Below are 26301 nucleotides of genomic sequence, written 5' to 3'. Positions count from 1 at the left end.
TTTTTATTCATTTTTGTTTTCAAGGGGTATACAAGTTCTGCAAACTAACAAAAGTATTTCGATATTATGCACCCTTATATTGGGGTTTATATAGAACCTGTTTTAACATGAAAATATTTAGATATTGTTCGTTTCTGTACGTGTTAGGGCACTAGGGAAAACTTAGAAATAATACTTGTATGGCCTTGAAATAACTGTATAGGATATATAGTGGTAATGGCAACGACAAGTGATGATACATCAGACACAGGTGCTTTTGAGTCGGCAGATGAAGAAGGACCTCAGGTAATATGATGTTACAATAAGCATTATACGTAATTGTGATGTAATTGGTATTTACATTGGAAGTATACACCAATGCTGGTGAATCTGGTTGTGTTTTGTCTTTATTCTGTTCAGAGATCCTGGACCTTAACACGCAATGGACCCTTTAGAGTCTTTGGACTAGTATTGTTTAGATTTAGGCTGGAATTGGCCCATTAGAACCAAGGGTACTAATTGATCACAATGTGTTTTAGGTCTTTATGTTACCCGCTGTATAATTTCACTACCTATAACCTATACATGCGTGATAAAATAAGTTTTATCCTTAGACATCAAGGCCGAATCGTTTGGTGCGCATGGACACCGTAGTTTCTGATGGAGGAGATGCATATGATGAACTACCACTTCCATCACCTGGTGTGGATGAATTAGAAGACAATGCATTTCCACCAGGTTAGTATTACATGCACTTGCAATGTATTGGGTAATGGGTCACTCTGGCATTATTGCTTCACTGTATAGCCTTATGCTTACAAAATGTGCAAAAAAACTCTGGCCTAAAAACGTTGCCATATGATCTTATCCTTATCCTTACAAAATGTGGAGTAATAGGTCATACTTCGCCATATAACCTCATTCTAGAAAATGTGTGGTAATAATGGACCAACTCTGGCATAAAAACCTTGTCATATGATCTGATCCTTATCCATTATCCTTACAAAATGTAGGGTAGCCTAATTGGTCAACTCTGGCATAAACGGCTAACTGAGTAGGACCTCATCCTTACAGAATACAAAGCAGATTTCATTGCATGTAAAATAAGCTGCTAAAAGTATTTCCCTATTTCTCCATTCTTTAACCACATTAACTTATATTGTATTTCCTACTTTTGATCCCATTTTGCATGTTGTGTCATTGGAGGATTCTTTACTAGTGCCCAAAATTGCTATGTTAGGAATCTTAGGGTAACACACCTAAATGCATGCCCTATATTTTGCTATATAACCTTTTCGGGCCATTAAAACAAGAAATGGATTAAAATTTAAAACCCATCTGTTTAAGGTCCATCTGTTTAATTTTAACATGGGCCTGTTAAACATAGACACACAAGACAGAGAAGCATCATAAATTTCATGTGTTAATAAGACTCATGTCTTAATTGAAATAAAGCCTTCTGCTGCCATATCTAATGAGACATTATATCTTAAATATTAAGCATTGAAACCAGTATAGAAAGTAGTATTTTCAGATGTTTCTGTAGTAAAACAAAAAAATTGTTGTTGTTTAAATTGTTGTAAGTAAAACTGTTGTAAGTTGTAACTTGCAACATAGCAATAGCAGTATATTGTATTTATTACTACATGTACATACCCTTGGGCAATGTAAAGTCTAGTTGTATCTTTATAATATAAGGTTAGAATCCACATACTTATAATAATGATACACAAGGACAAGGTATGCCAGTGTCACAGTGGTTAGAAATGACGTTCGATTGTGATTTGGGTTTACTGAATAAGAAATTAGTTTTCTATTTTATTTTAAGCTTCTTACTTATTGAACACAATTTGTGTTAACATGTGATTGCAGCAAGGTTAATTTTTTTACATTATAATTGTAGTTTACTACTTTTAAAATGGCTAAACAACATTAATTATGCTGCCGTGCTTAATGTACTTTTTCAATTAGTACTTTCCCGCCTATGTAATAAAGCATTGTGTATTACCATTTTGGTTTAAAGGTTTTTCTAGATTCTTTCATGTAATTTCTGCCAAAAATCAAACACTTTAGTCTTCTTATATTTAACCGTTTTGCTAAAACATTTTTTTACTCAGGTTTTAAGCCAAGGATTCCTTACATGTCCATATATGGTAGTCCAAGTCGATTAATAGTCGGTGTAGGATCGCCATATCTCGCGAAAACTCCTTTATCTGTGAACATAACATGTGTTAAACATGATGTTACGTACAGACACCCACTTAATCCAAACTTGTAAGTTGACATAGCCTGTTAAACTTTGTATGTTTAATATTTATATCAAATGGTTACATATATGATATAGATATTACATATAATGAATTTTTTATGTGTTTAACCAAAGTAGTTTTTACCCCTAGTGTGTATTTACTTACTGTTGCTTTACTGCTAATTCCAGTTTTTCGCTGTTTTATTTATTTTAATATTTTTTGTACCTGTATTAAGAGAGATAAATTTCATTTATGTTATGTAGTATTGCTTTTCTAGTATATTACTAATACTAGGGTTTATTTACTTAGATACACCATCGAGTTAGCTCATGGCCAGTTTACATGGACGATATACAGACGTTACAAGCATTTTATTGAACTGCATGAAAAGTTATGGACGTATAGAGCTTCCCTGAAAATACCACTGCCATCAAAAAAGTAATTAAATCAAAATTTTGAGTGAACCTTACTAATTTATCCTGGATTAAACCACTTTCTGTTAGGTGTCTTACCCAAGGAGACTTACACCCACAATAGTAGCCAAAGTAAGCCTTGAACCTGTAAACTCTGGGTTAGCGGTAGGAGCACTAACCATTTTGCCATAATGCCCAACAGCGCCGACAATTTTGCTTTCATCGGGGTATAAATACTATACAGCTTTGTGTATATAAAGATTTAAAGTGGCAACATATTCTGTTTTGCTTATTTTTCCCCTGCTTTCAGACATCGCAGAAGAAGACTTACCACTCATGGAATGCCTAAGAAAGAATCAAAAATGCCTCAATTTCCTAAAACTCCAGAAATCTTGGTATCCAGTGAAGACTTGGACAAAAGAAAGGTGAAATTTAAAATAAATGTATAGTAGAGTGGGGAAAGATGGGACATCCTTTCATTCTTTTTTTCTAATCCCATTCGGTAGTAAACAAAAACATTCAAAGAATTATTAAACCATATCCTCACGACTCCCATCGACCGCTGTTAATTGTTTAAAACACGATCAGGATATTTCAATATTATGTGCTAAATGTGTCCCATCTTCCCCCGCCCTACTGTAAAATGTCTTTTCTACTTGGGTAAAGTTCTTGTCGAGAACATGTGTGACTCCATCCAAATCCCAGTCTTTGACTCTACATGTTATAGTCACGCCATTCTTGCAACCCTTGTAAATATAAAGTTACTTAAGTTTGTGTGTTGTGGTCTGCCAAATCAACAAAGTTATATTTGTTCACCAGTAGAAAAAAACTACATCATAAATAACATTGTAGGTTGTAGTCAGTGAATACACATGACTTTTAAATGTTTCATGACATTAATATTTAATCGAAGACCAAGTTAACAAAACTATCTTTTGCTAACAGCTATTACATTTGTTATTTAATACAGCTTTAAAAAGTTTTTTGAAACAAAAAATTAAAGCTTTAATTTTTTTTAACTATTATGTTTTCCATACATTTTATCCGTAGTATGTTTTAGCAACTGTTATTTGAATTTAAAGTTCTTTTAAAACAAATAAAAATTTTATAAATTTTACTCTGTGTTCTAACATTCTAGGCATTTAATGATGCCTATCCACTGTTCAAAGTTTTCTTTTAAATGTCTGTTAACATCTAACATTTGGGAGTTTCCAAAGTCTGGGTGGCTGCATACCAATTTCAGCCTAGATTGTTAACGTTTAACTTTTGGGATTTTCCATTATTTACAAGACCACAATCCTAGAATGTGCAATTTCATTGCAGCATTTATTTTGTTTGCTTTCCACTTTCCAGTAAACTCGCCAACTGTATGTTGGATTTAACAGCCACAATTTTTAACTGGTGATATTTTTCATATATTTTATCCGTAGCATGTTTTAGCGCCTGTCATTTGATAATAATTCTTATTTCTTCGTTGTTTTAACTAATATGGTATATGATGTTTTAATTTTATAAGAGATAATTATTGTAAGTTAGGTTAAAATCTTATGTGCCGAAATTGTCCTGTTTTCTAAAGTTTTTTACTACACTAAACTAACTTAATTCATATATTTTGGTTGGGTAGTAGTAACCACTAACTGTTTTACATTATACACTAGGACCAACTATGCTTATATCTGCAAGCAATGTTAAAAAGTCGGATGTACAGAAACCATCCTGCTACAGTAAGTTAAGTATAAAATATTCACTCTTGTTAAATAGTAGTTCATATTACTATTACGATGTTACTAGTCTGTTTGTCAAAATTTGTTTAATAAAATCTTAAAGAATTTCATGCAATGACTAATGATTTGTTTTCGCACAGAAAAAGTTTTTAGAAGTCAGCAGATTTTCTTTCATACAAGATCTTGGAGAAAAAGGGAAGTAAGTTTCTTAATGTTTTATTTATATATATAGGCCTCATTGCTTGAAATATTTCAAGAATTACCCGTTTTACAACTGTCTGCTTTCTAATGCGTGATTTAAATAAACTTTTTTGATTTAAAAAATTGATTTAAAAATAGTTTATTGATTAAGCCACACTATGTGTTTTGCTCAAACAACAGTTTAAGTTTACTGGTGTGGCCACAAAGTTCTTTCCTAAAAATCACTTAATTAGTAATTACTTGGTCGTTCAAGCTTTTCCAAACTACTGTATTGTAACTCACAGAGAAGGAGTTATCAACAAGAGATCTGGTGGCCATAAGATAAGCTTAGATCTCTGTGCAAAATGCTGCAACATTCAAAACCTTAGGCTCAAGTGGAGAACCAGGTAATCTAAATCAAATGTTTTTTATTCTATAGGAATGGGGTATTATGGCCTGGCTTTGCTGCCAATTAGGAATATAGGCCCATTGCATTAAACCTTGTTTCTATTAGAAGTTTAACTTAAAAATGTATAAACATAAATGGCTTGTTTGTCTGCTAGGTGTAAGACCAGGCTTATTTTCTTCCAAATAAATGTAAATATGTTTTAACTGTAGGTGTATTTTAACAAATCCTGTCTTTTCGTTTAAAATATTTCTAAATCTTGACTTTCATAATTGAAGAGACAAATAAAGTTATTATTATTATACTCATAAATGCATATTCCTACTGTTTAACATTTAGAATTAAATAAAATAATTAAATATTTTTCTAAAAGCTATTCATTACAAAAGTTAAAATGCTATACAATATCTCAATGCTAATAATTCATGACAAACTTCGTATATATATTGTTCAAATAACTTGCAGGTGGTTTGTAGTAAAAGACACCTTCATTGCATATCTTGACCCTTCACAAGATAAAATCAAAGGAGTTTTATTATTTGATGCTGTGTTGAATGTTTTACACCAAGCACCTTCAAGCAGACTCGTAATAAGCAACATATCAAGAAGGTAGGGAATAGATTTCTTAAGCAGGATATAGTCACGTTTTTAAGAATGCCTAATGGGTTTTACTTGAAATTAATTATCGAGAGTCTGTTAAAGCTGGTTCGTTTATTACTCAAGCTCAGTGGTTTTTAAACTTTTTTGTATGCTTTACCCTTTTAACAAAGATGCTTATCAGATTTACCCCCAATATGTAATATGGCACTTATTTATTAAAAAGCGCAAAACAACTAATTACATCAGTTATATTTAATGCAATAGATGCGCTTGCTTTTCGTCAACCAGTTGTTCAATGTCTTTTTACGTAGTAAAGTACTACAATTGGCACAGTTTTTCTGTTCCATTAACTGATGATTTTGATTGGTAGCTTATTTACCCTTTGAATATGAGAAATTGACCCCCAGGGGTAAGTGTACCCCAGTTTAAGAAACACTGCCTTAGCTCAACACCGTGCTTATTCCTCTTTCTCACAACAACACGTAACTCAGTTTAGTTCACCCTTGTATAAAATCTTTACTGCAGACTACAATACGCCTACATACATATACGCCTATATAAGCAACAATTACACCATGTAAAACACACGGACAAAAAACAGGGCGATAACTGCAGCGCCCAAATACGTAACAGCAGGAATATTTTGTTTAGTTCCAAACCTTTCAGTTAGTTCCACGACTTCCGATACATAATTATCGTTCGATACGCCGGTAGTACTACCCATAAACTCACGAGTACAAAACATATGTGTAGGGAGAATCAAAACTTTATGCATAGGTCTATGAATTTGGAACAAGTATAAATGTGAAATACTTTATATGTTGTGATGTTTTTGCTACCAGACAGCAATAACAGCAAAATGGGATGATGTAAAAATCATAATACATATTGCTGTTGTTGCTGAATTTTAGGAAAAATATATTAAGTTTTTTTTCATAATTTGTTGCTGATATAACGTAGTATTATAATTAAACTCTAATAGTCAAAATATTATTCTACCAACATTCCGTCTGCGTTGGGGGAAACATCAGACTGGTTGTATGACACATAACATAACAATACACCCAATGTAGTTACTTCTTAATAAGTAATACTCAAAATTAGACACTATGCTATTATAGATAACTGGAATGTGCGCCTTAGTAAACAATTAATGTTATTTGTATTACGGCTCACCCATTTAAAGCATACTGTGCTCTATGTTCTCTGTACACACAACAGACATTAGCTTATCAGTGGTTTGTAACCATTTTATTGAAGCCTTGTTTGTCCAAAATAATTAATCACAATTTTGAAAGGCAGTTAAAATTAATAATTAATGGAATAAATTGAAAAAAATGGGAATTCAGTATTTTCTTTAATATAACCATTATTTTTTAAGTCTTTATATACATTATTTACAAAACCACTTTAACAGGATAACACAAAGTGATAAAAACACTGTTTAGTTTCTAGTTCATTACCAAATTGTCACCCAAATTTTTGGTTTAGCCATTTTCATTTAATAGTCTTCACTGTTTAGTTTTTGTTCACTATCAAATTGTCACCCAAATTTTTAATATTATGAGTTTAGCCACTTTCTTTTGATAGTTTTAGTTTTTACCCACAGTATGTTTTTAAACACTGTTGTTTTGCTGCTTCCCTTCTCTTCGTTGTTTAATTAATTTTATCACTGTATTCTTAATTTTTCGATTTTTGACCCATTTTAATATCAACCCATTTAAAATCAAACTCCCATAGTTCTCTAAGCATTTTAAAATTCATCCTTGATATTAAGTTTACTATCCATGGTCACCATACATGTATGCAGTTAGATGAACGACTTTACTTTCATTGATAATTAATGCCCCGTTTCCTTGTATTGTCCGATTGTTTCCGTCTGTTAAACAGAGTTTCTATTCTTTTACTTATGTTAAAGATAGTTTCCATTTTCTGCTCTACTGACACATATAAATGCATTGTATTTGTGCGAAAAATCATGCTATCCCGCCATATTATGTTTGGTATAAATAACCATATTCCCTGTTCCAATGAGGAATTTTACCCTAGCATAAAATATTTCATCATTATCAATACTTTATTTTCGCCATGATCAATAAAAATACAGAAAAACCCAGGTTTGTTTTGAAAAACTTTTCTCTTATAAACAATGCAATAATGCCTTAGATGAAACTATAAAAATTAATTTTTTTGCTAAACCAACTGTAGTTTATTGTTACGATTAACAACATTTCATAACTTAACAACTTTATTTGTTAATAATATTTAAGTCCTATCCCTTGACTTTCAAATGAACACACAGAATACTTGGCAGCAGTTGTTGTTTGTTTCACAATTTTCGCTTCCGTTTTCAAAAACATTTCAAAGAAATTGCATAATAAACAAGTTGTAACTGAAGGAAACTTTAGTATATAATTGATTACATAGAACTGATCGCAACAAAATTTTAGTTATATTAAATACAGTTTATAAATATATAGTAGTGTGGGAAAAGATTGGACAACGTTGAGCACATAATACCAAAACTTCCTGATTGAGTTTTAAACAATTAACAACGGTCTATAGAAGTCGTAATTTTCTTTTAAATTCTTTGAATGTTTTTGTTTACTACCAAATTGGACGAGAAAATTGAACGAAAAGGTGTTCCATCTTCCCCCATCCTACTATATATATATATTTTTTGGTTCAATCTGATTTACTTTTATAGGTATTAGTATTGTAACCATTTATAGGTATTAGTATTGTAATACGTCTCTTCCACAGTTTAAATGTTGACTGCTGGACAGACAGACAAGCGCTTGATTGGAAGCGTGCAATAGAATACAGCTTCAACAACTTATCATATGGTTTAACTGCACCAGACATCAGACATCAGTCGTTTGCCCCACCAAGAGAAGACTCGTATGCTTACTGGTGATTAATTTGGACTAAACAACTATAAATCTATACTTTTCGTGGTATTTGGTTAAATCTGACCTAAATCGTAGTTTTTTTAAAAATGAGATATGTAGTGATTTTACTTTATAAACTGGGTAATGGGTGTTTGTCACTTAACCAAGGAGTTTTGCTTCATCCATATAAACCATGTGGTTATTAAAATTATAGCAATGTAGTATGGCACATGTGACTTATCTAAAGATTGGGACAACTAATATATAAAATCCCTAAAAATAATCACCCACAAAGTAACATATGTGGTAACTCGTAAATTGGCACGAGTTGTATGAAACAGAACACCTATGTTATAACGACTGTCGTTTTCCTGCCACGCAGGGATACAGTAAGTTGCATTCATATTTTAGGTTTGTGGATGGACGTAGTTATTTTGATGCGGTGGCAGATGCAATAGAAGAAGCAAGGGAGGAGATATATATCACAGATTGGTGGTTGTCACCTGAGATATATATGAAACGTCCCATAGTACATGGAGATCATTGGAGATTAGATAAACTACTCAAGCGGAAAGCTGTAAGATATAAATATATTTTATTTCTGTATAAACTCTTCTATAAGGGTGAGGTGATTTTTTAGGACCTTGGATTTTTGTCAGATTTGTTTCATTACCCAAATACATGCTTAGTACATGGTGCATGCGAGCAATGGACTGCACCAAAGGCCTTGACTTTATGTTTCTGTATAAATTATAGCTACCATGCATATGATAATTTTACAACAGCTTCTCTGCTTCTATGGCAATTTATTACGCTACCAACATTTCAATTTGATTGTCAGTATCGTGGTAAAAATACCAAAAACTGCTATTTTTCTTGGATTTTTTTTCGTGTGGCTGATAATTTGGACAACCCATTAGTGATCACTGGGTTGGAGCAATTGCCATTAGGTGCCTTGCTAAAGAACACAGGCACACAGCTGCCCACTATGGTAGCAGAGACAAGCCTTGAACTCATTACCCCTGGATTAAAGGCAGGCACGCTAACCAACTGTGCAACAGAGCCGGAATCTAAGTTTCTTATATGTATTTTACTTTAAGATTAAGGTTGTCAATTAAAACATTAAAACTAACTTTTTTATCTCGAAGCGGGTAGTTTTTGATTTTAAGATCTTTGATTTTCAATCAGTTGTTGTTTAAATATTACAACTCACTTATAAAGTAAACTATATATCATGCAAACAACATGGTTTACATATTCTGTAAACAAATCAATTGTAATTATTTATTATTCAGGTTGAAGGTGTAAAAATATACGTCCAACTCTATAAAGAAGTGGAGATGGCTGTGGGTTTGGATAGTGCTTACACAAAACGAACACTCAATGAAATGCACCCAACTAATATAAGGGTAATGAGACATCCTGATCTAACACCAGGTAAGAAATAAACAATTATCTTCAAATTTTTACAATTTTAGCAGCTTTTGCTGTACCGGCCTTGGTTATATCTACAGTAGTGACTTTTAATGCATGTACCACAATTTTCAGCCCAGACATTTTGCAGTCATTGCCGAAAAAACCTTGAGTCATTTAGACTTCAGTGATAAGTTATAAGCAACGTGTCCATGATATGATAATGTGGTTAAACAATTTCGGATTTCTTAACTTTTAAAAATTATTCTCTGAATTTTCTATTTCAGTTTTTTTGTAGAAGAACTCATATTGTTGTATTAGTTTTTCCGCAAAATACATCTGATAATTTTGAATAATGTGAAAGTGTTTTGGTCCAAAAATCACTGAGTTTCTGGTTCGTTTTAATACAAACACCTCCAATGTGTAGGACACAATTTTCATATTAAAGATTTTAAGTTTTTATCTGGGCACATCTGATATGTTTAATGCAAGCCTATTATTCAACTTTAAGTCAGTCATATACTCAAAACATTGGTATGCTGATATATGCAACATATATACAAGCACATATGATAGTTAGTATTCAATATGGGTGAGGCCTAACCAGAAACAAGTCATGTTTAACAAACTACCTTCAGCAAACATTGTCCACCTGCTAAAGTCAAATATTAAATTGATGTTTCACCAAAGTTACATGAATCATATTATGTAAACATTCTGCGATTCAATTCTTGGCATACTTGGTTAACTTTGAAATTTCCAAAAGATTTTGTAAGCGATATATACTGTAAATAATCTGAACAAAAACATGCTATTACAAATAATAAAAAGACTGAAAAGGCACAAAGTGTATGTATTATAAACCGTTATACAGTATATTCTATAACAATACAAATAGTTTTTTGTTTGTAACCTTCTATCTGTGCTGTTTTTATCTAGTATCAGGAATTAGTATATAAACCCCAATACAGTAATACAGCATTAAACTATTGCTGTAGTGTTGCTTGAAGCTGTGACAGAAAAGGCTGCAATATTATAACTGCTTGATGTGTGTTTCATTTGTTTTGTTTTTGTCTTGGTCCTGGTTTTCAAATTTCGTTTTCAAAATCAGGCAAACAGCAGTAGATTGAGGTTTTACAGTAATTAATAATTATGTTGCTGCGATGATGCAATGTGAAGCTCATGCACTGCTATTTATCACAGGTGAAACTTTATTGTGGGCCCACCATGAAAAGATTGTTGTCATTGATCAAAGCATTGCATTTGTTGGTGGGATCGACCTTTGCTACGGACGTTGGGATGATCAAGATCATAAATTAACTGACACCGGTGGTGTTTGCTCAACTGATGTGAGAAAATACTTTGTTTTTTTAAATCTGTAATGTTTTTTTTAATTTTAAATTATTTCAAAAAAATTAAAAAAAAGTTTTTTAAAATTAAAAAAATAATAAATCATTTAAAAACAGTTAAGCAGAATTATGGTTTAATATCCATTTAGAAACTTTATTCTGTAAAAGTAAATGTTTCAAGTCACATCCGCCTTGACGGTAGTGTAGACAAACCCCTACTTGTAGTAAAGCATTAGTTTGGAATTGAAAACAGTTGGGTGTAATCCAAACAATGTGAAATTTGGGCAGTATTAAAAATCTCTGTAAAAAGTAATTTTGTGTATTCCAGTTTTTACCAATCACGATAGCCTACTATGTTAGTCAAGTAATCTAACATATAGTAGAGTGGGGAAAGATGGCACACTTTTTTTTGTTCTATTTTCTTGTCCCATTTGATAGTAAACAAAGAACATTCAAAGAATTATAAAACTGTATCCTCACGACTCCCGTAGACCGTTGTTAATTGAATAAAACACGATCAGGATATTTGGGTGTTATATGCTAAAGGTGTTCCATCTTACCCCACAGTACTATATATATACACACAGACTGTAGATGGTGCAGAAGCTGATGCCAAACCAACCGTAACAAACATACCTCAAGCCTCGTCCACGGGAGTCGCATTTGCGATGTTTGGCACAATGATCATAGGGGTATCCGAACAAGTCTCCATGGATAAGGTAATGTTTAATGCAGGAACTCTAAAAACTATATAAGTTTTGCAAATCTGACTCTGATCTGGTGCTCATAGAGTTGAATGTTTCTTATGTTAAAAAATACAAAAAGTGCTAAAAAAACATTTTTGTAGCTTTAAATCCTTTTAATAACATTGATAGTTGTTATAACATGTGTGTTCTGTTTTATACACCTCATACGCAAGGTGTTGTTCTTTGAGTTTGAAATAATAGAGCAGGGCAAATTCAGTTTATGTTACCACTATCACATTTACCAATGTGACGAAACAATAAATAAAATTTAATAATAAAATTAAATAGAAACAAGAATTTTCATCTCTCTACTGATATACGTGTATATATATTTATATAATACATAATAAATTAATATACATCGCATGTATTGAAATATACCATACGTTAAGTCACTTTAACACACTACAGGTTCCCCCAGTACCTAGAGCACCAAGTCCAGTTGAACCAGAAGAACCAGCCGCCACTGGATGTGAGTTTACAATACAATTTATACAAAGTATGGAATTTCCTTGTATTCTTTACTGAACTTTTTTACAGTTAAAAAGAGATTACGCTCACTAAGGCCTAGAAAAAAGGTAAGTTTCGTTTGCCTTTTAAGTTCATTTTATATTCAAGCTGTGGCTGAGGCCTACGCCGTGGCTCAGTGGTTAGGTTCTTTCATTGTAACTAAAGGATACCATGATACCATTGAAGGCATATGTGACCTTGGGCAAGACATTTAACGGACATTTCTCCAACCCAGTGGTCACTAATGAGTTGTTGCACCCTAGGTGTCACGGTAATATCCAGGCCAACTCTCAGGTCCTATGTGAGCCAGTACCTCACTTTCTCATTATGTGGGATTTATGCCAGAGACCAGAGTTTTATCATTAGCACTCAGGGTTCTATAACCCAATAGTAACCACTGGGTTGAAGCAACGTCCATTAATTGTCTTGCTTAAGAACACAACACACGAATCATATCAATATCAATTCATCCCTTTAGTTACAATGCATAAGCCTAGCCAATGACTGATCCACAGCACCAAACAAATGTTTTTTATTTGTTTGTTTTTGTTGCAGAAGTCAGAAGCCACTGATCAAAAAATAAAATCTCAAAAAGAAGATGATAATTTGGTTGAAGCTACATCAGTTGGTGAGTCTGGTTTATAAATGACTGCAGTCAATTAGAGCAGGGTGCGAAAATAGTTTAAAAAATGTTACCTAATGCGGGGTACATTTATACTTTCATTTTAATTAATTTTTATTAAGAAATTTTAATAATAACAGCAATTATTTTAACTACCAATTAATTTACACTACTGATCCATCAAATATTTAATTTCTACATTACAGCTTAATTAATATTAGAAAATAGTTTATTACTACCGGGTGAAAATTATTTTGTTGCGACAACACATCATTAGGATTAAGTTTTTTAAGTTGTCTTGTAATTTTTCCAACAAGAGAGCAATCAGTGAGAAGGTAATTGACGTCAACCATCAACGAGTTGTCAATTGTTGAATGTTTGTTCAATTAAATGTTGAATTATCCATGCAATTTATCATCTTATGTCATGTTGTTTACGCCCAAAAGTTTGCCACCACCAAATGGCAAGAGCCCTATAAAGTCACTAATGAAAAGATGAATGAATGTAACTAAATCATTAAATTGAATAGTATAATGACTGGTAGGCAGGTAAACCCTTTGGTTCTGGGCGTTTTCTGTTTGGACTTAGGGGTAATATAATATGCCAACTCTGGCCTAAATCCCAAGCCCAATGTCGTGCCACACAATTGTACCTTATCCAGAGCTAGCTTTAGTAATTTGTAAATTCTAGCATTGGCAATTGCTATCTTGACTATAAGTAGCACCTCTACAGTTCGATCATGTTTCAACCAATTCTATTTATACCACTGTTATCATCTGTCATTTGCTTTACGGTATAAGCACCATTCTATTCTCACCTAATTTGCATGTTTCCGTGGCAACCATGTCACGCATGATTGACAGGTTACGGTTCAATGAACGAGGCCGCGCCCCTTTTACAGCCGACACCCATTCACCAATCAACGACAAAAAGTAGAATTTAATTTCTCGTGTGTGGCTTTACCAGCATGCGTATGGCACCAGTTTCATAATACAACTCTTAACATCACTTTGCGGGTTTTCTGACAGAAATTGTCAGCCAATCAAATATATCACTTAAAAAGTTGTTTAGTTTTTTAGAACTGTAACTTTAAAGGAACATTACAAAATTTCAAACTTACAATTTCAAGCTTACAATTAGTAGTTTTAATTAGTTTTTCTAAATTCAGTTCTTAACTCTACTGTGTGTTTGTTTCGTCTTGTGTTTTTTCTTAATTTTATGATTTTTATCGGTTTTAGATTTAGATTTACAGTGAGCACCATACTAACAATCATGCTGCATGCATGTGTTTTTTGTTTTGTCTCCATCAATACTAATCTTACTAACTATTATAAGGTTCCATCATTATAGTGAATCCTACAGTTTCTATACATCTTTTATTATTCATTATAAATGTGTTACCAATGTAAAATTATTAATTTCAAACTTATTTTCAAATCCGACATCACTGACTGAAAACGAACAGTTTCCAACACATTAATTTCAGTTAAACGTTTTGTAAAGTGCCTTTATTATGTTCTTATGTTAACATACTTACATGTTATTGTAATAAATTCAGGTTTTAAGCAACCAGGAGACACCACAATTAATGGAGTTAATGAACCTGAGAATGTGACTGTGGAGGGTAGGGGTGTTGTTTATGTATTTACCTTATGCACGCTGCCGTGTTTTAATAGGATTGTTTTATGGTACATAAAATAAGAGTTAATTTAATTCATGTCAAGTTATAACATGGATGTCTTCTTATACACCAGACAAATAAGGTGTATTTATACACCTCATGCTCACTATTAATTTATGCAATGAATGAATGAATGTAACTTACTTTAATGTATTCTTATACACCAGACACATATGGTATATTTAAACACCTCCTGACATTGGTCTTTCTATACATCAGACACATGGTGTCTTCATAAACCTCCTGCTTATTTACTAGTTATAACATGGATGTCTTCCTGTACACCAAACACACATGGTGTATTCATGCACTTCGTGCTAATTTACTAGTTATAACATGGATGTATTCTTGTACACCAGACACATATGGTGTATTTCTACACCTCTTGACATGGGTCTTTCTATACACCAGACACATGATGTATTCATACACCTTATGCTTGCTAACTAGTTATAACATGGATGTCTTTGTATACACCAGACATACATTGTGTATTTATACTCCTCATGCTTACTCTTGAGTTATACCATGGATGTATCTTTATACACCAGACACACATGGTGTAGTTATACACCTCCTGCTCACGAACTAGTTGTAACATGTCTTCTTATACACCAGACCCACATACATCTGCTCACTGTCAAAGTATAACATGGGTGTCTTTTTATACACCAGACACATGGTGTATTTACACACCTCATGCTTACTATTAAGTTATACCATGGACGTCTTCTTTTACACTAGACACACATAGTGTATTCATGCACCTCATGCTCACTGTCAAAGTATAACATGAAAGTGTTCGTATACACCAGACACACATTGTCAAGTTAAAAAGGACACTATTTTCGTATAGAAAATTACAAATATATGAATTATTTCCAGATGCTGCACCTCTACAAGCATCATCTGTACTGACGCAATATAAAGACATGGTTAACCAAGTTGAATACGCGGCACAGTCGAAACTGTGGATAGGAAAGGATTATAATAACTTTATATTAAAAGATCTTACACAACTGGATGATCCATTTGGTGGTAAGTACAATTACAAGAGCAGATTGTTTAGTAGGTACAACATCCTAAAAGTATCGCACTGTAAAATAACCGACATATAGTAGGGTAGGGGAAGATGGGACATCTTTTCATTTTATTATTTCGTCCCATTTGGGAGTAAACAAATTACATTTAAAGATTTATAAAACCGTGTTGTCACGACTCCCATGGACTGTTGATTGTTTAAAACACGATCAGGATGTTTGCCTATTAAAGATGTCCCGTCTTCCCCCACAGTATTATATATTTGGTAAGCCCAGCCCGGATCTAGCACTCATATTTTTGCACCATTCTTTTTGCATCTTAACAGAACACACTAAGTTCTACTAATCGCAAATAACAAAATCAAGTGCCTGGAAATATCAATTTGGCTAATAACTAGCGTCATCACATTCCTATTCAAATGGAAAATCAATTTTCATATTGGTTAAAATTAAGAAATAATATGTAAAACAGTGCCTTTCTGAAGATTGAAATCAACTTTTGTTTTCATAGATGTAATGGATAGATTGAAGACTCCACGAATGCCTTGGCATGACATTGCTTGTGTAACTTATGGTAAAGCTGCAAGAGATGCTGCAAGACATTTCATACAGCGGTGGAATTATACTAAGGTCAGATATGCATTGTCAAGCTGTTAATAGGACTGTTCTCAATAATATTATATTTGCTAATTTGGCGGCTAAAATTTAGTCGGTCACATTTGGTATTGCTTAATTACCGTCTCGTGTTACTTTCTTATCTGCATTGTGTAATTAGGAAAAAGCTTCTCCTTTAATGCAAATTCTCAATGGCCTTCTTATAACTTTCTGGTCATTCGAATAAAATGATCTTGGATAAAACATTCCTACTATGGCTACACTGTCTTTTTAAAGGAACAACAAAATAGTATAAATAGTGAAAAACTAATTAAAACAACCAAAAATCAGAGATTGGAAAAAAAGTTAAAAATATTGAAATAAACAAATCTTGTGGTTAAACTGCTATCCATCTTGTCCTACAGATACAAAAGGCAAAGAAGGGAGAACACATTTCATTCCTGCTCCCAAAATCCTACTCAGATGACGCATTTAATCTTCCCAAAGAATTAATGAGACCAGAAGCTGTACAAGCTAAAGTGCAGGTAGGCTGTGTGTGGCTTACAGTTTACACCACTGTTGGTGTTTAACAGTTATCCACCGGCGCTGTGGCAAAGTCTGCCTGTAACCCAGAGGTAATGGGTTCAAACCTCGTCGCTGCTACCATTGTCGGCGTATGTGTCCTTGGGCAAGACACTTAACGGCGATTACTCCAACCCTGTGGTCATTAATAGGTTGTCTAAATTTTCAACCTTACATAAAAAAAATGATAAAAATTAATCACCCACAAAGTAACATACATGGTAACTTGTCTGAGGTGTGTGAACACCTGTGTTATAACAACTGTCGTTTCTGGCCACCCAAAGATAAAGAAACTTAAATTTTTTTATCACTTATATGATACTTTATAGTGATATGGTCCTTTATAGAATCTCTATACAAATATGTACGCTCGCGCCTAAGTTTTATAAGAGTATTTTCTAAAAACTAATAAGGTTAAATTACGATATGCAACAAAAATCTGGTGCTAACAGACAAAAGTCCAACAAATTGTATAATATAACAAAATTATATTTTGTCTGTAAAGCATTGTCAGTCTCTTATTTAAATAAAATCCTAAACGCTTAAGAATAATACCTCTAAATCATTTTTTTGTGCGGAGTTATTCCATTTCAAAATAACCGCTCTGTAGAAAGTTTTACCATAGATTGGTTGTATAGTTAATTTTTTATACTATTTTTATAAAATCAGTAATCACCACATTGTAGATAGTTTTATCGTATAACATTTATATGGTTAATATTTCATATTATTTCTATAAAATCATCACACTATAGAAAGTTTTACCATAAAATGTTATATAGTTGATATTTTATATTATCTTTATAGATCTTACGTTCATCATGCGAATGGTCGGCAGGTCTTAGTGAAGTAGACAGGTCAATACAAAACGCTTACATTGCCGCCATTGATAATTCTCAACACTTCATTTACATTGAGGTAAGCCATATAATAAATTAAATCAAAATAGGGTAGAAAATATGTTTTAAGTCATATGGGTAAGTTTTGTACCATTTTTCTATTTATCTATATGAGTGAGGTTTTTGACTGGCATCCCATAAGACCTAAGATTTAAGCCAGACTTGGCCCAATACCCCAATCACACCACTACTATATACATATAGATAGTTTAAAATACCATTTCAGTCATTTAAAATGTTATATGCTCATTGGGTTTGAAATATTTGACTCCTAATGCATTTATTCATTATAAGGTATAAATACCTCATCATATTAACAAAATTAACTTTTTCATGTACCAAGCAAAAAAAATTAAATATACCTGGTAGCAGAAGTAAAATAATCGACCTTTATATTTTATCATAGAATCAATTCTTCATCTCGTGCTTGAGAAACGCACAAGTTGGAAACCAAATCTGCACTACACTTGTGAGGAGGATTATTCGTGCGCATAAAAACAAGAAAGCGTTTCGCGTGTATGTTGTGATGCCTCTACTGCCGGGGTTTGAGGGAGATATTAGGTATGGATGCATTCATTTATTGTAGCTGGGTGGGTTAACATGTATATAGTAGGGTGGGGGAAGATAGGACACCCTTGGCACATAATATCCAAATACCCTGATCGCGTTTTAAACAAATAACAACAATCTATTAGAGTCATGAGGATACGGTTTTGTAATTTTTTAAATGTTCTTTGATTACCACCAAATTAAATAAGAAAATAGAATAAAAAATTGTACCATCTTCCCCCCACCCTACTATATATTAGTTATAAATTATCAGTTTTTTTTTCGATATGCTGTTGCCATTAGCTGTATCTATTATAGGTGTGAAAGAAATTTGAAATTTTTAGGGAAATATGTTTTTGTGAGATCACAACTAGTGCTAGAAGATCTCTTTGAGACTTAAAATAAGATGTTTAAGTATTTTATTATTACAAATATGGCCTGCCTTGCAGTAAGACTTTCTAATTTTGTTGTGCTGAACATAAACTGCTGATAAATATATGTCTATTAGGTATTAGCAATATAGCATAAAATGTAGTTTGTCCGAATTGAATAAAACGTTCATTCCTAATCCTAAATTAAATTATTTCCTTTCAGCAAAAGTGGTAAAAGTCAAGCCATAAGGACAGTTCTTCACTGGCAATACAAGAGCATTAACAGAGGTTCAGCATCTATGTTTGAGGAACTGGATAAAGAAAGTAAGTGTAGAGAAATCTATATAAAGATAAATAAGGAGCTTGGGTCTGTGTTGTGGAGGGAGTTTAGGGCGAAGCGGTATCGATCGCATGAAGACTTAAATGGGCTTCCTGGGTGTTCGGGTAATGCGCCAAATCGGGCCCAAATTCCAGGTCCTTGACAAGGACCCAACAAAGAATGGAATGGAATAGAATATACATATCACTTACACGATACTTTATAGTAATATGGTCTTTTATAAAATCTCTGTATATATACGTACATTGGCGCCAAAGTTTTAAAAATGCAGGGGAGGCAGTGTAACAGAAACCAACAGTTCAAGAAAACAAATTTGACTTTATTGTTGTAGTGCTTATGCTAAATGCATTTTATTGGATCCAGGGGTTGGCCTGCCTACCCTGCCACCCCAGGTTTGGCGCCTATAAATATGCACACACATAACTTATGTGATCGTTTATAGTTGGCCCTGGCAATGCTTGGCGTTACATCTCGTTCTGTGGTCTCCGAACTCATTCAAAGTTGATGGGCAAACCAATCACAGAAATCATATACGTTCACAGCAAGATGATGATAGTTGATGATAGACTTGTTATTATTGGTAAGTTTACATACAAATACTATTATTCAAACATTGAGATACCATACTTAAACTTGCACCTTCTTGAATGAATGGATTAATGTAACTTACTTAATCCTCACGTGGCCGGAAAAGGACAGTCGTTATAACATGGGTGTTTACACCTCGTGGCCAGCTTATAAGTTACCAAGTATGTTACTTTGTGGGTGAATACTTTTTGGGGGATTTTTTATGAAAAGGACAGTCGTTATAACACGGGTGTTTACACCTCGTGGCCAGCTTATAAGTTACCAAGTATGTTACTTTGTGGGTGAATACTTTTTGGGGGATTTTTTTTGTGGGTGAATACTTTTTGGGGGATTTTTTTATGATAAAGTCAATAAAATTGTAAACTTTGAGACAACCTAAGAATTAGTTCAAAAGGGCTTTTTACCTTAATGCCAGAGGTGCTAACACATAGTAGTTTTATACACTAAAAAGAATGTAATTATACTTTTGTTTTATAGGCCACTTTTCCTACTTCTATATTGCCTCTTTATGTTTTTTTTCTTCTGTATGGTTTTTACTCACAAAGTTGATTTATTAAAAAGCGAAAAACAACTAATTACGTTAGCTATATTTAATGCGACGGATGCGCTTGCCTTTTGGCAATTTGTTGTCCAACGTCCGATGAAGTAGTACAATTGGCTGATAAAGTACTACAAATCTGTCCCGTCAACTGATGTGGACTTTGATTGCTAGCTCAATTACTCTTTAACTACAAGAAATTTACCCCTAGGGGTAAATTTACCCGAGTGTAATAAACCCTGGTTTAGCGCTTATTGACTTATCACCACCACTTCTGACATCACTAAAAGATGGTTTTAGTTTTGAAATCAAAACATATAAGATAAAAATCATATCCCACATATGGTTTGTCATGTTTGTATTGTCACTTCAGGATCTGCGAATATAAACGACCGTAGCATGTCAGGTACTCGTGATAGTGAAGTAGCAATGCTGGTAGAAGATTCACAACTTGTAGATTCTACTATGGATGGAAAGTGAGATGTCCTTATATTTTAATGATCCATATTAGACCTATAGATATATTATCTCACTTAAATTCACTAAATAAAGTTTTAATTTTCTATAGAAATTAAGAGTATCAAAAATTTAAATTTTACAAAATTTGGACCCTGAACAGGTTCATTGTAAATATTATCATTAGTTTTCATGTTTGAAGTATCAATATAAGTATTGGTAATTAGGGTTTTTGTATTGTTTCTAATTACTATTGCCTGGTGTTTAACATTGTATGTGGCCACAGTCAATACGATACCTTCAGAAACTTAGGTTCATAGGCTTAAATAGGATTCTAAAAAAGATTGTGTGTTAAATGTGTTTTATTACATTTTCTTTTTCTAGTTGTAAAATTTAATTATCTGTTCATCAATAAAGAGCCATGTCAACTTTTTACTTCCATGCCAAAGTATTAACCTTACACTCAAGGTATATTGTGATATCTTACCAGTTTTATAAACACTTCTTACCGCCGCACAGACCATGCAAGGTTGGTGTATATGCTTCATCACTCCGAAGGAGATGTTTCGCCGAGCACCTTGGTTTATTACCTGATGATTATGATGGTACGGTATCTACGTTTGATCCGATGACACACGATGTTGGTAAGATACTTGAAGATGTTGCTTCAGAAGCTTTCTTCAAAGATGTGTGGATGAAGACTGCAGCCGTGAACACAACATCGTATGAAAAGGTAAAACTAAAAAACTTCACTTAAACTTTTGTTTTACATCGTGTAAAGTAGAAGTTGTCGTACGTGTAATAAACAGTAATAAATTGTTTATCCCATTTTAGCATTTCACAACAGTTTGCAATGATATTATTTCTTCTATTTTATTAGCATTTACACTAGAAGTTTTGCATCATGGAATCATAAACTTCAACACTTTATGGAATAATTACAGATGCTACTTCTAATTTAAACACGCATGATGTGTATGTACCTTGTATAACACTTAACTTGTGCTGTATCTAGTTTGCCTCTAATGCTTACACACACCATTTATAAACTGTTTCAAATCACTTGATTACATTGCTTTATGTTTCTACCATCTTTTTGTCAACTTTTTTAAAATATTGGTATCATGGATATTTCGCACTGCATAATGCTGTGTCATAACTTTTAAATCTATATTACATTGGCTGCAGGTGTTCTGTTGCGTTCCATCAGACTATGTGCGAAAGTTAACAGACATTGAGTCCTTCCAAAAAACTCCTCTTGTTGAAAGTGATCCTGAAGCTGCTGAAACTACTTTGCAAAAAGTAAACAAGTTTTCATAAACTAAAAATTGGAATAAAATCTAAAAAAATATGTTTTTTTTTAAATAAATGATTGTTACCTACTTCAAGTATATCCCAGGTAATAATGACTAATTAAACTTCACGTTTTAAAGTTTACTTTACAGTGCTTTGTTATTACCTGTTCAATATATATGTTGTCAATGACTACTCTCTCAAGAATAAAGGGTAGTTTTCCATATTTTTCCCTTTGTTCCCTTAAGCATTAACTTTTAATTATTATTTTTAAAGATAAAAATTGTAACAAAAATAAATTAAAACCTATTTCCAGTTTATCCTAATCTGTAACAGTTAGTTAAACTTACTATCTTATGATTGATAAGTCCCTATTTTTTTCCCTTTTTTAACATAAACTTTCTATATATTTTATTTTCCCATAAAATATATGTTTTTTTTTAGTTTTCTCAAAAAATATTTTTTTTAACAAATATTTAAAAATAAATTTTCCTAAAGATCAAAGGATATCTTGTTCTTCTTCCCCTTCTCTTCCTCATTGATGAGGATTTGACTCCGGATGTGATGACCAAGGAAGCTATGGCTCCTACTGATCTATGGACATAGATATCTTATTTATCAAGTAATTCTTCACTCCCCTGCCTTTAATTATGCAGTAATTATTTTTCATTATTCTCAGGTAGGCGAAGTAAGAAAGCAAAGTTTTTTTTATTAAAATTTGAATCATTTAAATGGAACAATGTACCCAATTTTTTATTTTGTACCCAACTTATTTTTTAATTATTTTTGTACAACAATCCAGTTGCCTTATCATACACTTCTGTATGTGAAGCAATTAAGATACAAAGATATTATCTTTATTAAATACCGTTTGGCAGAGAACTTTTTAAGAGTTTAAGGTGTTTTTAAACATGTTGATCAGATCACCAAAACATTGTGCACTAATGTGTACTTTTTGTTTCTGTCTTATACATATGCTTAAATATTAAAACTTTCTACAACATGTATGTGTAATAAACCCGGTGAAAAGCTATTTTAGCATTTCTAAACATTTTGCAATGAGATTGTTTTATTTAATAACAGTTCTATTTCGTATTGCCATCTATAAAGCTGACCATGATCATTAACAAATAACATTCTCTGTACATGTTTGCACTTTACCAACATAATCCATAGATTCCTGTAATTTTTGCAGTTATTTAGTGTATTGATATATATTTTCTTTTATACATGACCAACCAAAACATTTACAGTTTCATTAACATGCGTGTTATCGTGTTTACATGTGTTTTTATCTTGTTTACAATCAACATGTGCTTTATCGTGTTTTATGTTATTAATGTTCCAATCCAAAGATAAATTTGTAAATACTTCTTTACCTGTATATTTTAATACTTTCGCCTTTTTTGGTACTGTTAATTCTCATTTTTACTTTCATGATATAGTAAGTTGGGGTAAAACATTTACAGAATAATATAACCGTATCCTCACTTTTCTAAAACAGCGTTGTTAATTGTTAAAATTAAGATCATGAATTATTGGACATTGTGCTAACAGTATCCATCTTACTCCACAGTACTATATAAACCAAAACTCATTATATAATGCTACACCCAGCATTATATACAGGACAGCTAGTATTTCACTTTAAGATCATTATAAAGTGCTGGTATTTACAGTAAATGTTGTTTTAAGACACAGCCTATTAGGTTTTTGACTCTGGAAAATAAGTTATATTTTTTTGTAATAATGTGCTATAACATTGTGTTAATTCGAATGCATAATCATTGATACATGAGACGCGGCCTACCTAGGCCATTTTTTTAACTAGATGTGTTGTGTGCTCTCCTATGCAGTATTGGAATTATATATATCTAACATAAACGTGTTTTATTTTAAATATGCAGCTTTATATACGTATGTTTACAGTTTTGTATTTATAATGCATTTGGGTCAATGCTGTTACAAAGAGCTTAAGGTTAATGTTCTACCTACTGTAGTTGCATTTATTCGCAGTAAACTTTACTAGCGGTGTGTCAAAATAGGAGCATAGGCATTATAGGTAGCCTATTACCAGCAGGGTGATGTCATTAGCCATAAAACTATATTGCTGTGGGCTGTTCACAACAGTCATATTAAATACAAATTGAACGGCATAGGTTTGCCAGGGCTACTTTTACACCAGAGCACGTTACAAAAGAACTTAGAACGAGATTAACTTGTAAATTGCCCAAAATTTTCCGAACGATCCTCGTAATAGGTCACGTGACAATAATAAACAACAGGTGCGTAAACCCGGTGTCATAATGAAACGAAACTATTGTTGTTCGGTTAGGTTTGTACAAAGAAAGACGCTTTTGTCAGTCCTGCAGCAGATCGGAAGTTATTACATTTCCAGTTGTTGAGTCAGTTTACAATTGCTTCGACTGGTATATGAGTTTAAAAATAAACAGAAAACACTTAGAGTCACTCAGTCACATGATGTCTGCATTTTCCTATAACGAAATCGCCAGACCCAGACATACAGAAAGCACTTTAGGAGTAATTTTTAAGTATCTCAATCAGACTACATTTTACTGCATAACTGTTTTATTAGTATAGTTTTTGTTGTATCTCTATAATCTTCATAATGCTTTAATTTGTATATTTCATGTAAATGTGCAGTATTATTATATGTATCTTACAGATTAAGTATTTATAGTTTGCCTATAATGTGTATGTCACAAAATTACACTCTATCCTAAACCATGTTATAACAACAGGTTTTAAGATTTTTTGATTAAAATCTTCGAAAAGTGTAAAAATTCAGACATTTTACAAAACTTTCTTTGAATTTTTTAATCAAATCAAATGTTTTATATTTTTTAATCGAATGTTTATAAAACTTTCTTAATTTTTTTTAATTAAATGTGTTTTCTTTAATCAAAATGTGTTCCATACAAAGTTGCAGGTTTTGATTTAAGTTTTTTCTGATTTAAAATTTCATTCACGAAAATGCCTCATATTCACGTGATGATTAATTTCATGAGCAAGAGCTACATCACTGTTACCAATGGATACCAAGCCCCTTTGATTCCAATCATAAACGAAATGTTTAAAGTTGAACTTAAACCAAAGGAAAGTGATGACCCAAGTGTCCTCCATTACTCAATGAAGCAAAATTATTTCAAACTCTCCATGGGATCAAAAAATTATCTTTTAATGGGGAAACTGATGGTTAAGCTTTCAGATAAGTTTGAAGCTCTGGGATGGAGTCTTATTGAAAGCAAAACAACAGAAGGAGGACTTTTCGAACTTACCTACAAACTTTTGCCATCAAACCCACCCCCTCCATCATATGGTGCGTTCTCATAGGTTTATTGTTTAGTAAAATAAAGAATGGTTAAATAGTAAAATAGAGTTTGACAATTTATTGCTTATGAAATGATATTTAATTTCACTTTATTTAAGTTTTCCGGTAGTGTGCTATCATTTTTTCTTCTAAACAATGTTTATTTGCAAAATGAAGATTGTTCAAACATTAATTAGATGAGTTTCAATTTAAAATATGTATATCTATTTGGATTGTTTATAGACATAAAGAAGCTTAACAAATTATGTAGTCGAAATCGTATGCTAAATACTGTATGGTACTTTTTTATGTTTTGTTAAAATAAATTTTGATATGAAAAGCTTTAGTCAAAAATCAGGAATTTTGCAATATGGCTTTAGTTAGTCTATCTCAGGTAATACAAAAAGAATATTTTTTTAAATTGTGTTGTAATATCATTGTTCCAAATTTTCCCTTTTTCTTATCATGACTCTACAAATATTACCCATTATCAAGTTATAATATCATTGTTACATCATAATCATCAACATACGTTTATTGTCTTGTTTTCTTCATATTATTTTAACAAAAGTTTTAATTGATTTTCCAAAGGCAGTAGTTTAAAAAGTTGCAACCCAACGGGTGTCATAACAATTGTTTCAAAATTATTTATAATAACGTGTTCACATTATTCAGTGTTGGGGTATCATATTGTTGCCACTGCAATTCCAAGTGCTTGAGACCCTGCAGTAAGGGATGACATCGGAATTGAGATTTTAGCCAAAGTTGGCGTATTACTGGCGTGGCTCGTTGCTTACACGGTGTGACTAAACCATGTCATTGCAATTTTATCACGTGGTATGTTGTATTGTTTGTCCGGTAAACTTTATTGCATCACACAGTAATTGTTTTTCTTTATTAATATGAATAATTAAACTCACTTTTATATTTCTATAGAAAGCACTTTCTTATCAGATT

General features: G+C 32.5%; 2 protein-coding genes across 6 annotated transcripts in view; both read left to right on the top strand.

The window, feature by feature from the left end:
* Window positions 1-102: 102 nt before the first annotated feature.
* LOC149724998 (phospholipase D1-like) lies at window positions 103-26283 on the top strand. Of its 4 annotated transcripts, XM_089892364.1 has the most exons (31): window positions 103-285; window positions 594-717; window positions 2097-2253; window positions 2538-2666; window positions 2952-3066; window positions 4300-4365; window positions 4506-4564; window positions 4851-4952; window positions 5417-5560; window positions 8315-8464; window positions 8854-9019; window positions 9738-9879; window positions 11059-11204; window positions 11792-11923; window positions 12362-12422; window positions 12491-12528; window positions 13016-13088; window positions 13946-14014; window positions 14641-14706; window positions 15649-15801; window positions 16315-16433; window positions 16823-16942; window positions 17787-17897; window positions 18285-18439; window positions 19022-19122; window positions 19581-19718; window positions 20638-20740; window positions 21240-21453; window positions 21909-22022; window positions 22512-22635; window positions 22693-26283. In XM_089892364.1, exons 1-30 carry the CDS (start codon window positions 217-219, stop codon window positions 22617-22619), a joined length of 3444 nt encoding a protein of 1147 aa, XP_089748490.1. In that variant the 5' UTR covers window positions 103-216; the 3' UTR covers window positions 22620-22635; window positions 22693-26283. The 4 variants fall into 4 exon arrangements, with proteins under 4 accessions (XP_089748490.1, XP_089748489.1, XP_089748492.1 ...); XM_089892363.1 differs by having other exon boundaries at window positions 22512-26283; XM_089892366.1 differs by lacking the exon at window positions 2538-2666 and having other exon boundaries at window positions 22512-26283.
* Window positions 25008-26301, top strand: part of LOC149724997 (uncharacterized) — a 5434-nt gene continuing 4140 nt past the window's right edge. The window contains exons 1-2 of one of the 2 annotated variants that reach the window (XM_089892381.1): window positions 25008-25353; window positions 26020-26283. In XM_089892381.1, the coding sequence (XP_089748507.1) occupies window positions 25008-25353; window positions 26020-26063 (390 nt within the window). In that variant the 3' untranslated portion in view covers window positions 26064-26283. Of the gene's footprint in view, window positions 25354-26019; window positions 26284-26301 lie in introns of those variants that run through there. The other variant, XM_089892382.1, reaches the window with a different exon arrangement.

Source organism: Ciona robusta, chromosome 14 (genome assembly GCF_009617815.1).
Source record: "Ciona robusta chromosome 14, ASM961781v2".
Lineage (NCBI taxonomy): Eukaryota > Metazoa > Chordata > Ascidiacea > Phlebobranchia > Cionidae > Ciona > Ciona robusta.
This window is presented reverse-complemented; position numbering and strand designations above follow the sequence as displayed.

Coding starts and splice junctions, on each gene's coding strand:
- LOC149724998 (XM_089892364.1), top strand. CDS start 217: ATGGCAACGACAAGTGATGATACATCAGACACAGGTGCTTTTGAGTCG. Junction 3,067..4,299: donor AAGACTTGGACAAAAGAAAG/GTGAAATTTAAA, acceptor ATTATACACTAG/GACCAACTATGCTTATATCT. Junction 12,423..12,490: donor AGAACCAGCCGCCACTGGAT/GTGAGTTTACAA, acceptor ACTTTTTTACAG/TTAAAAAGAGATTACGCTCA.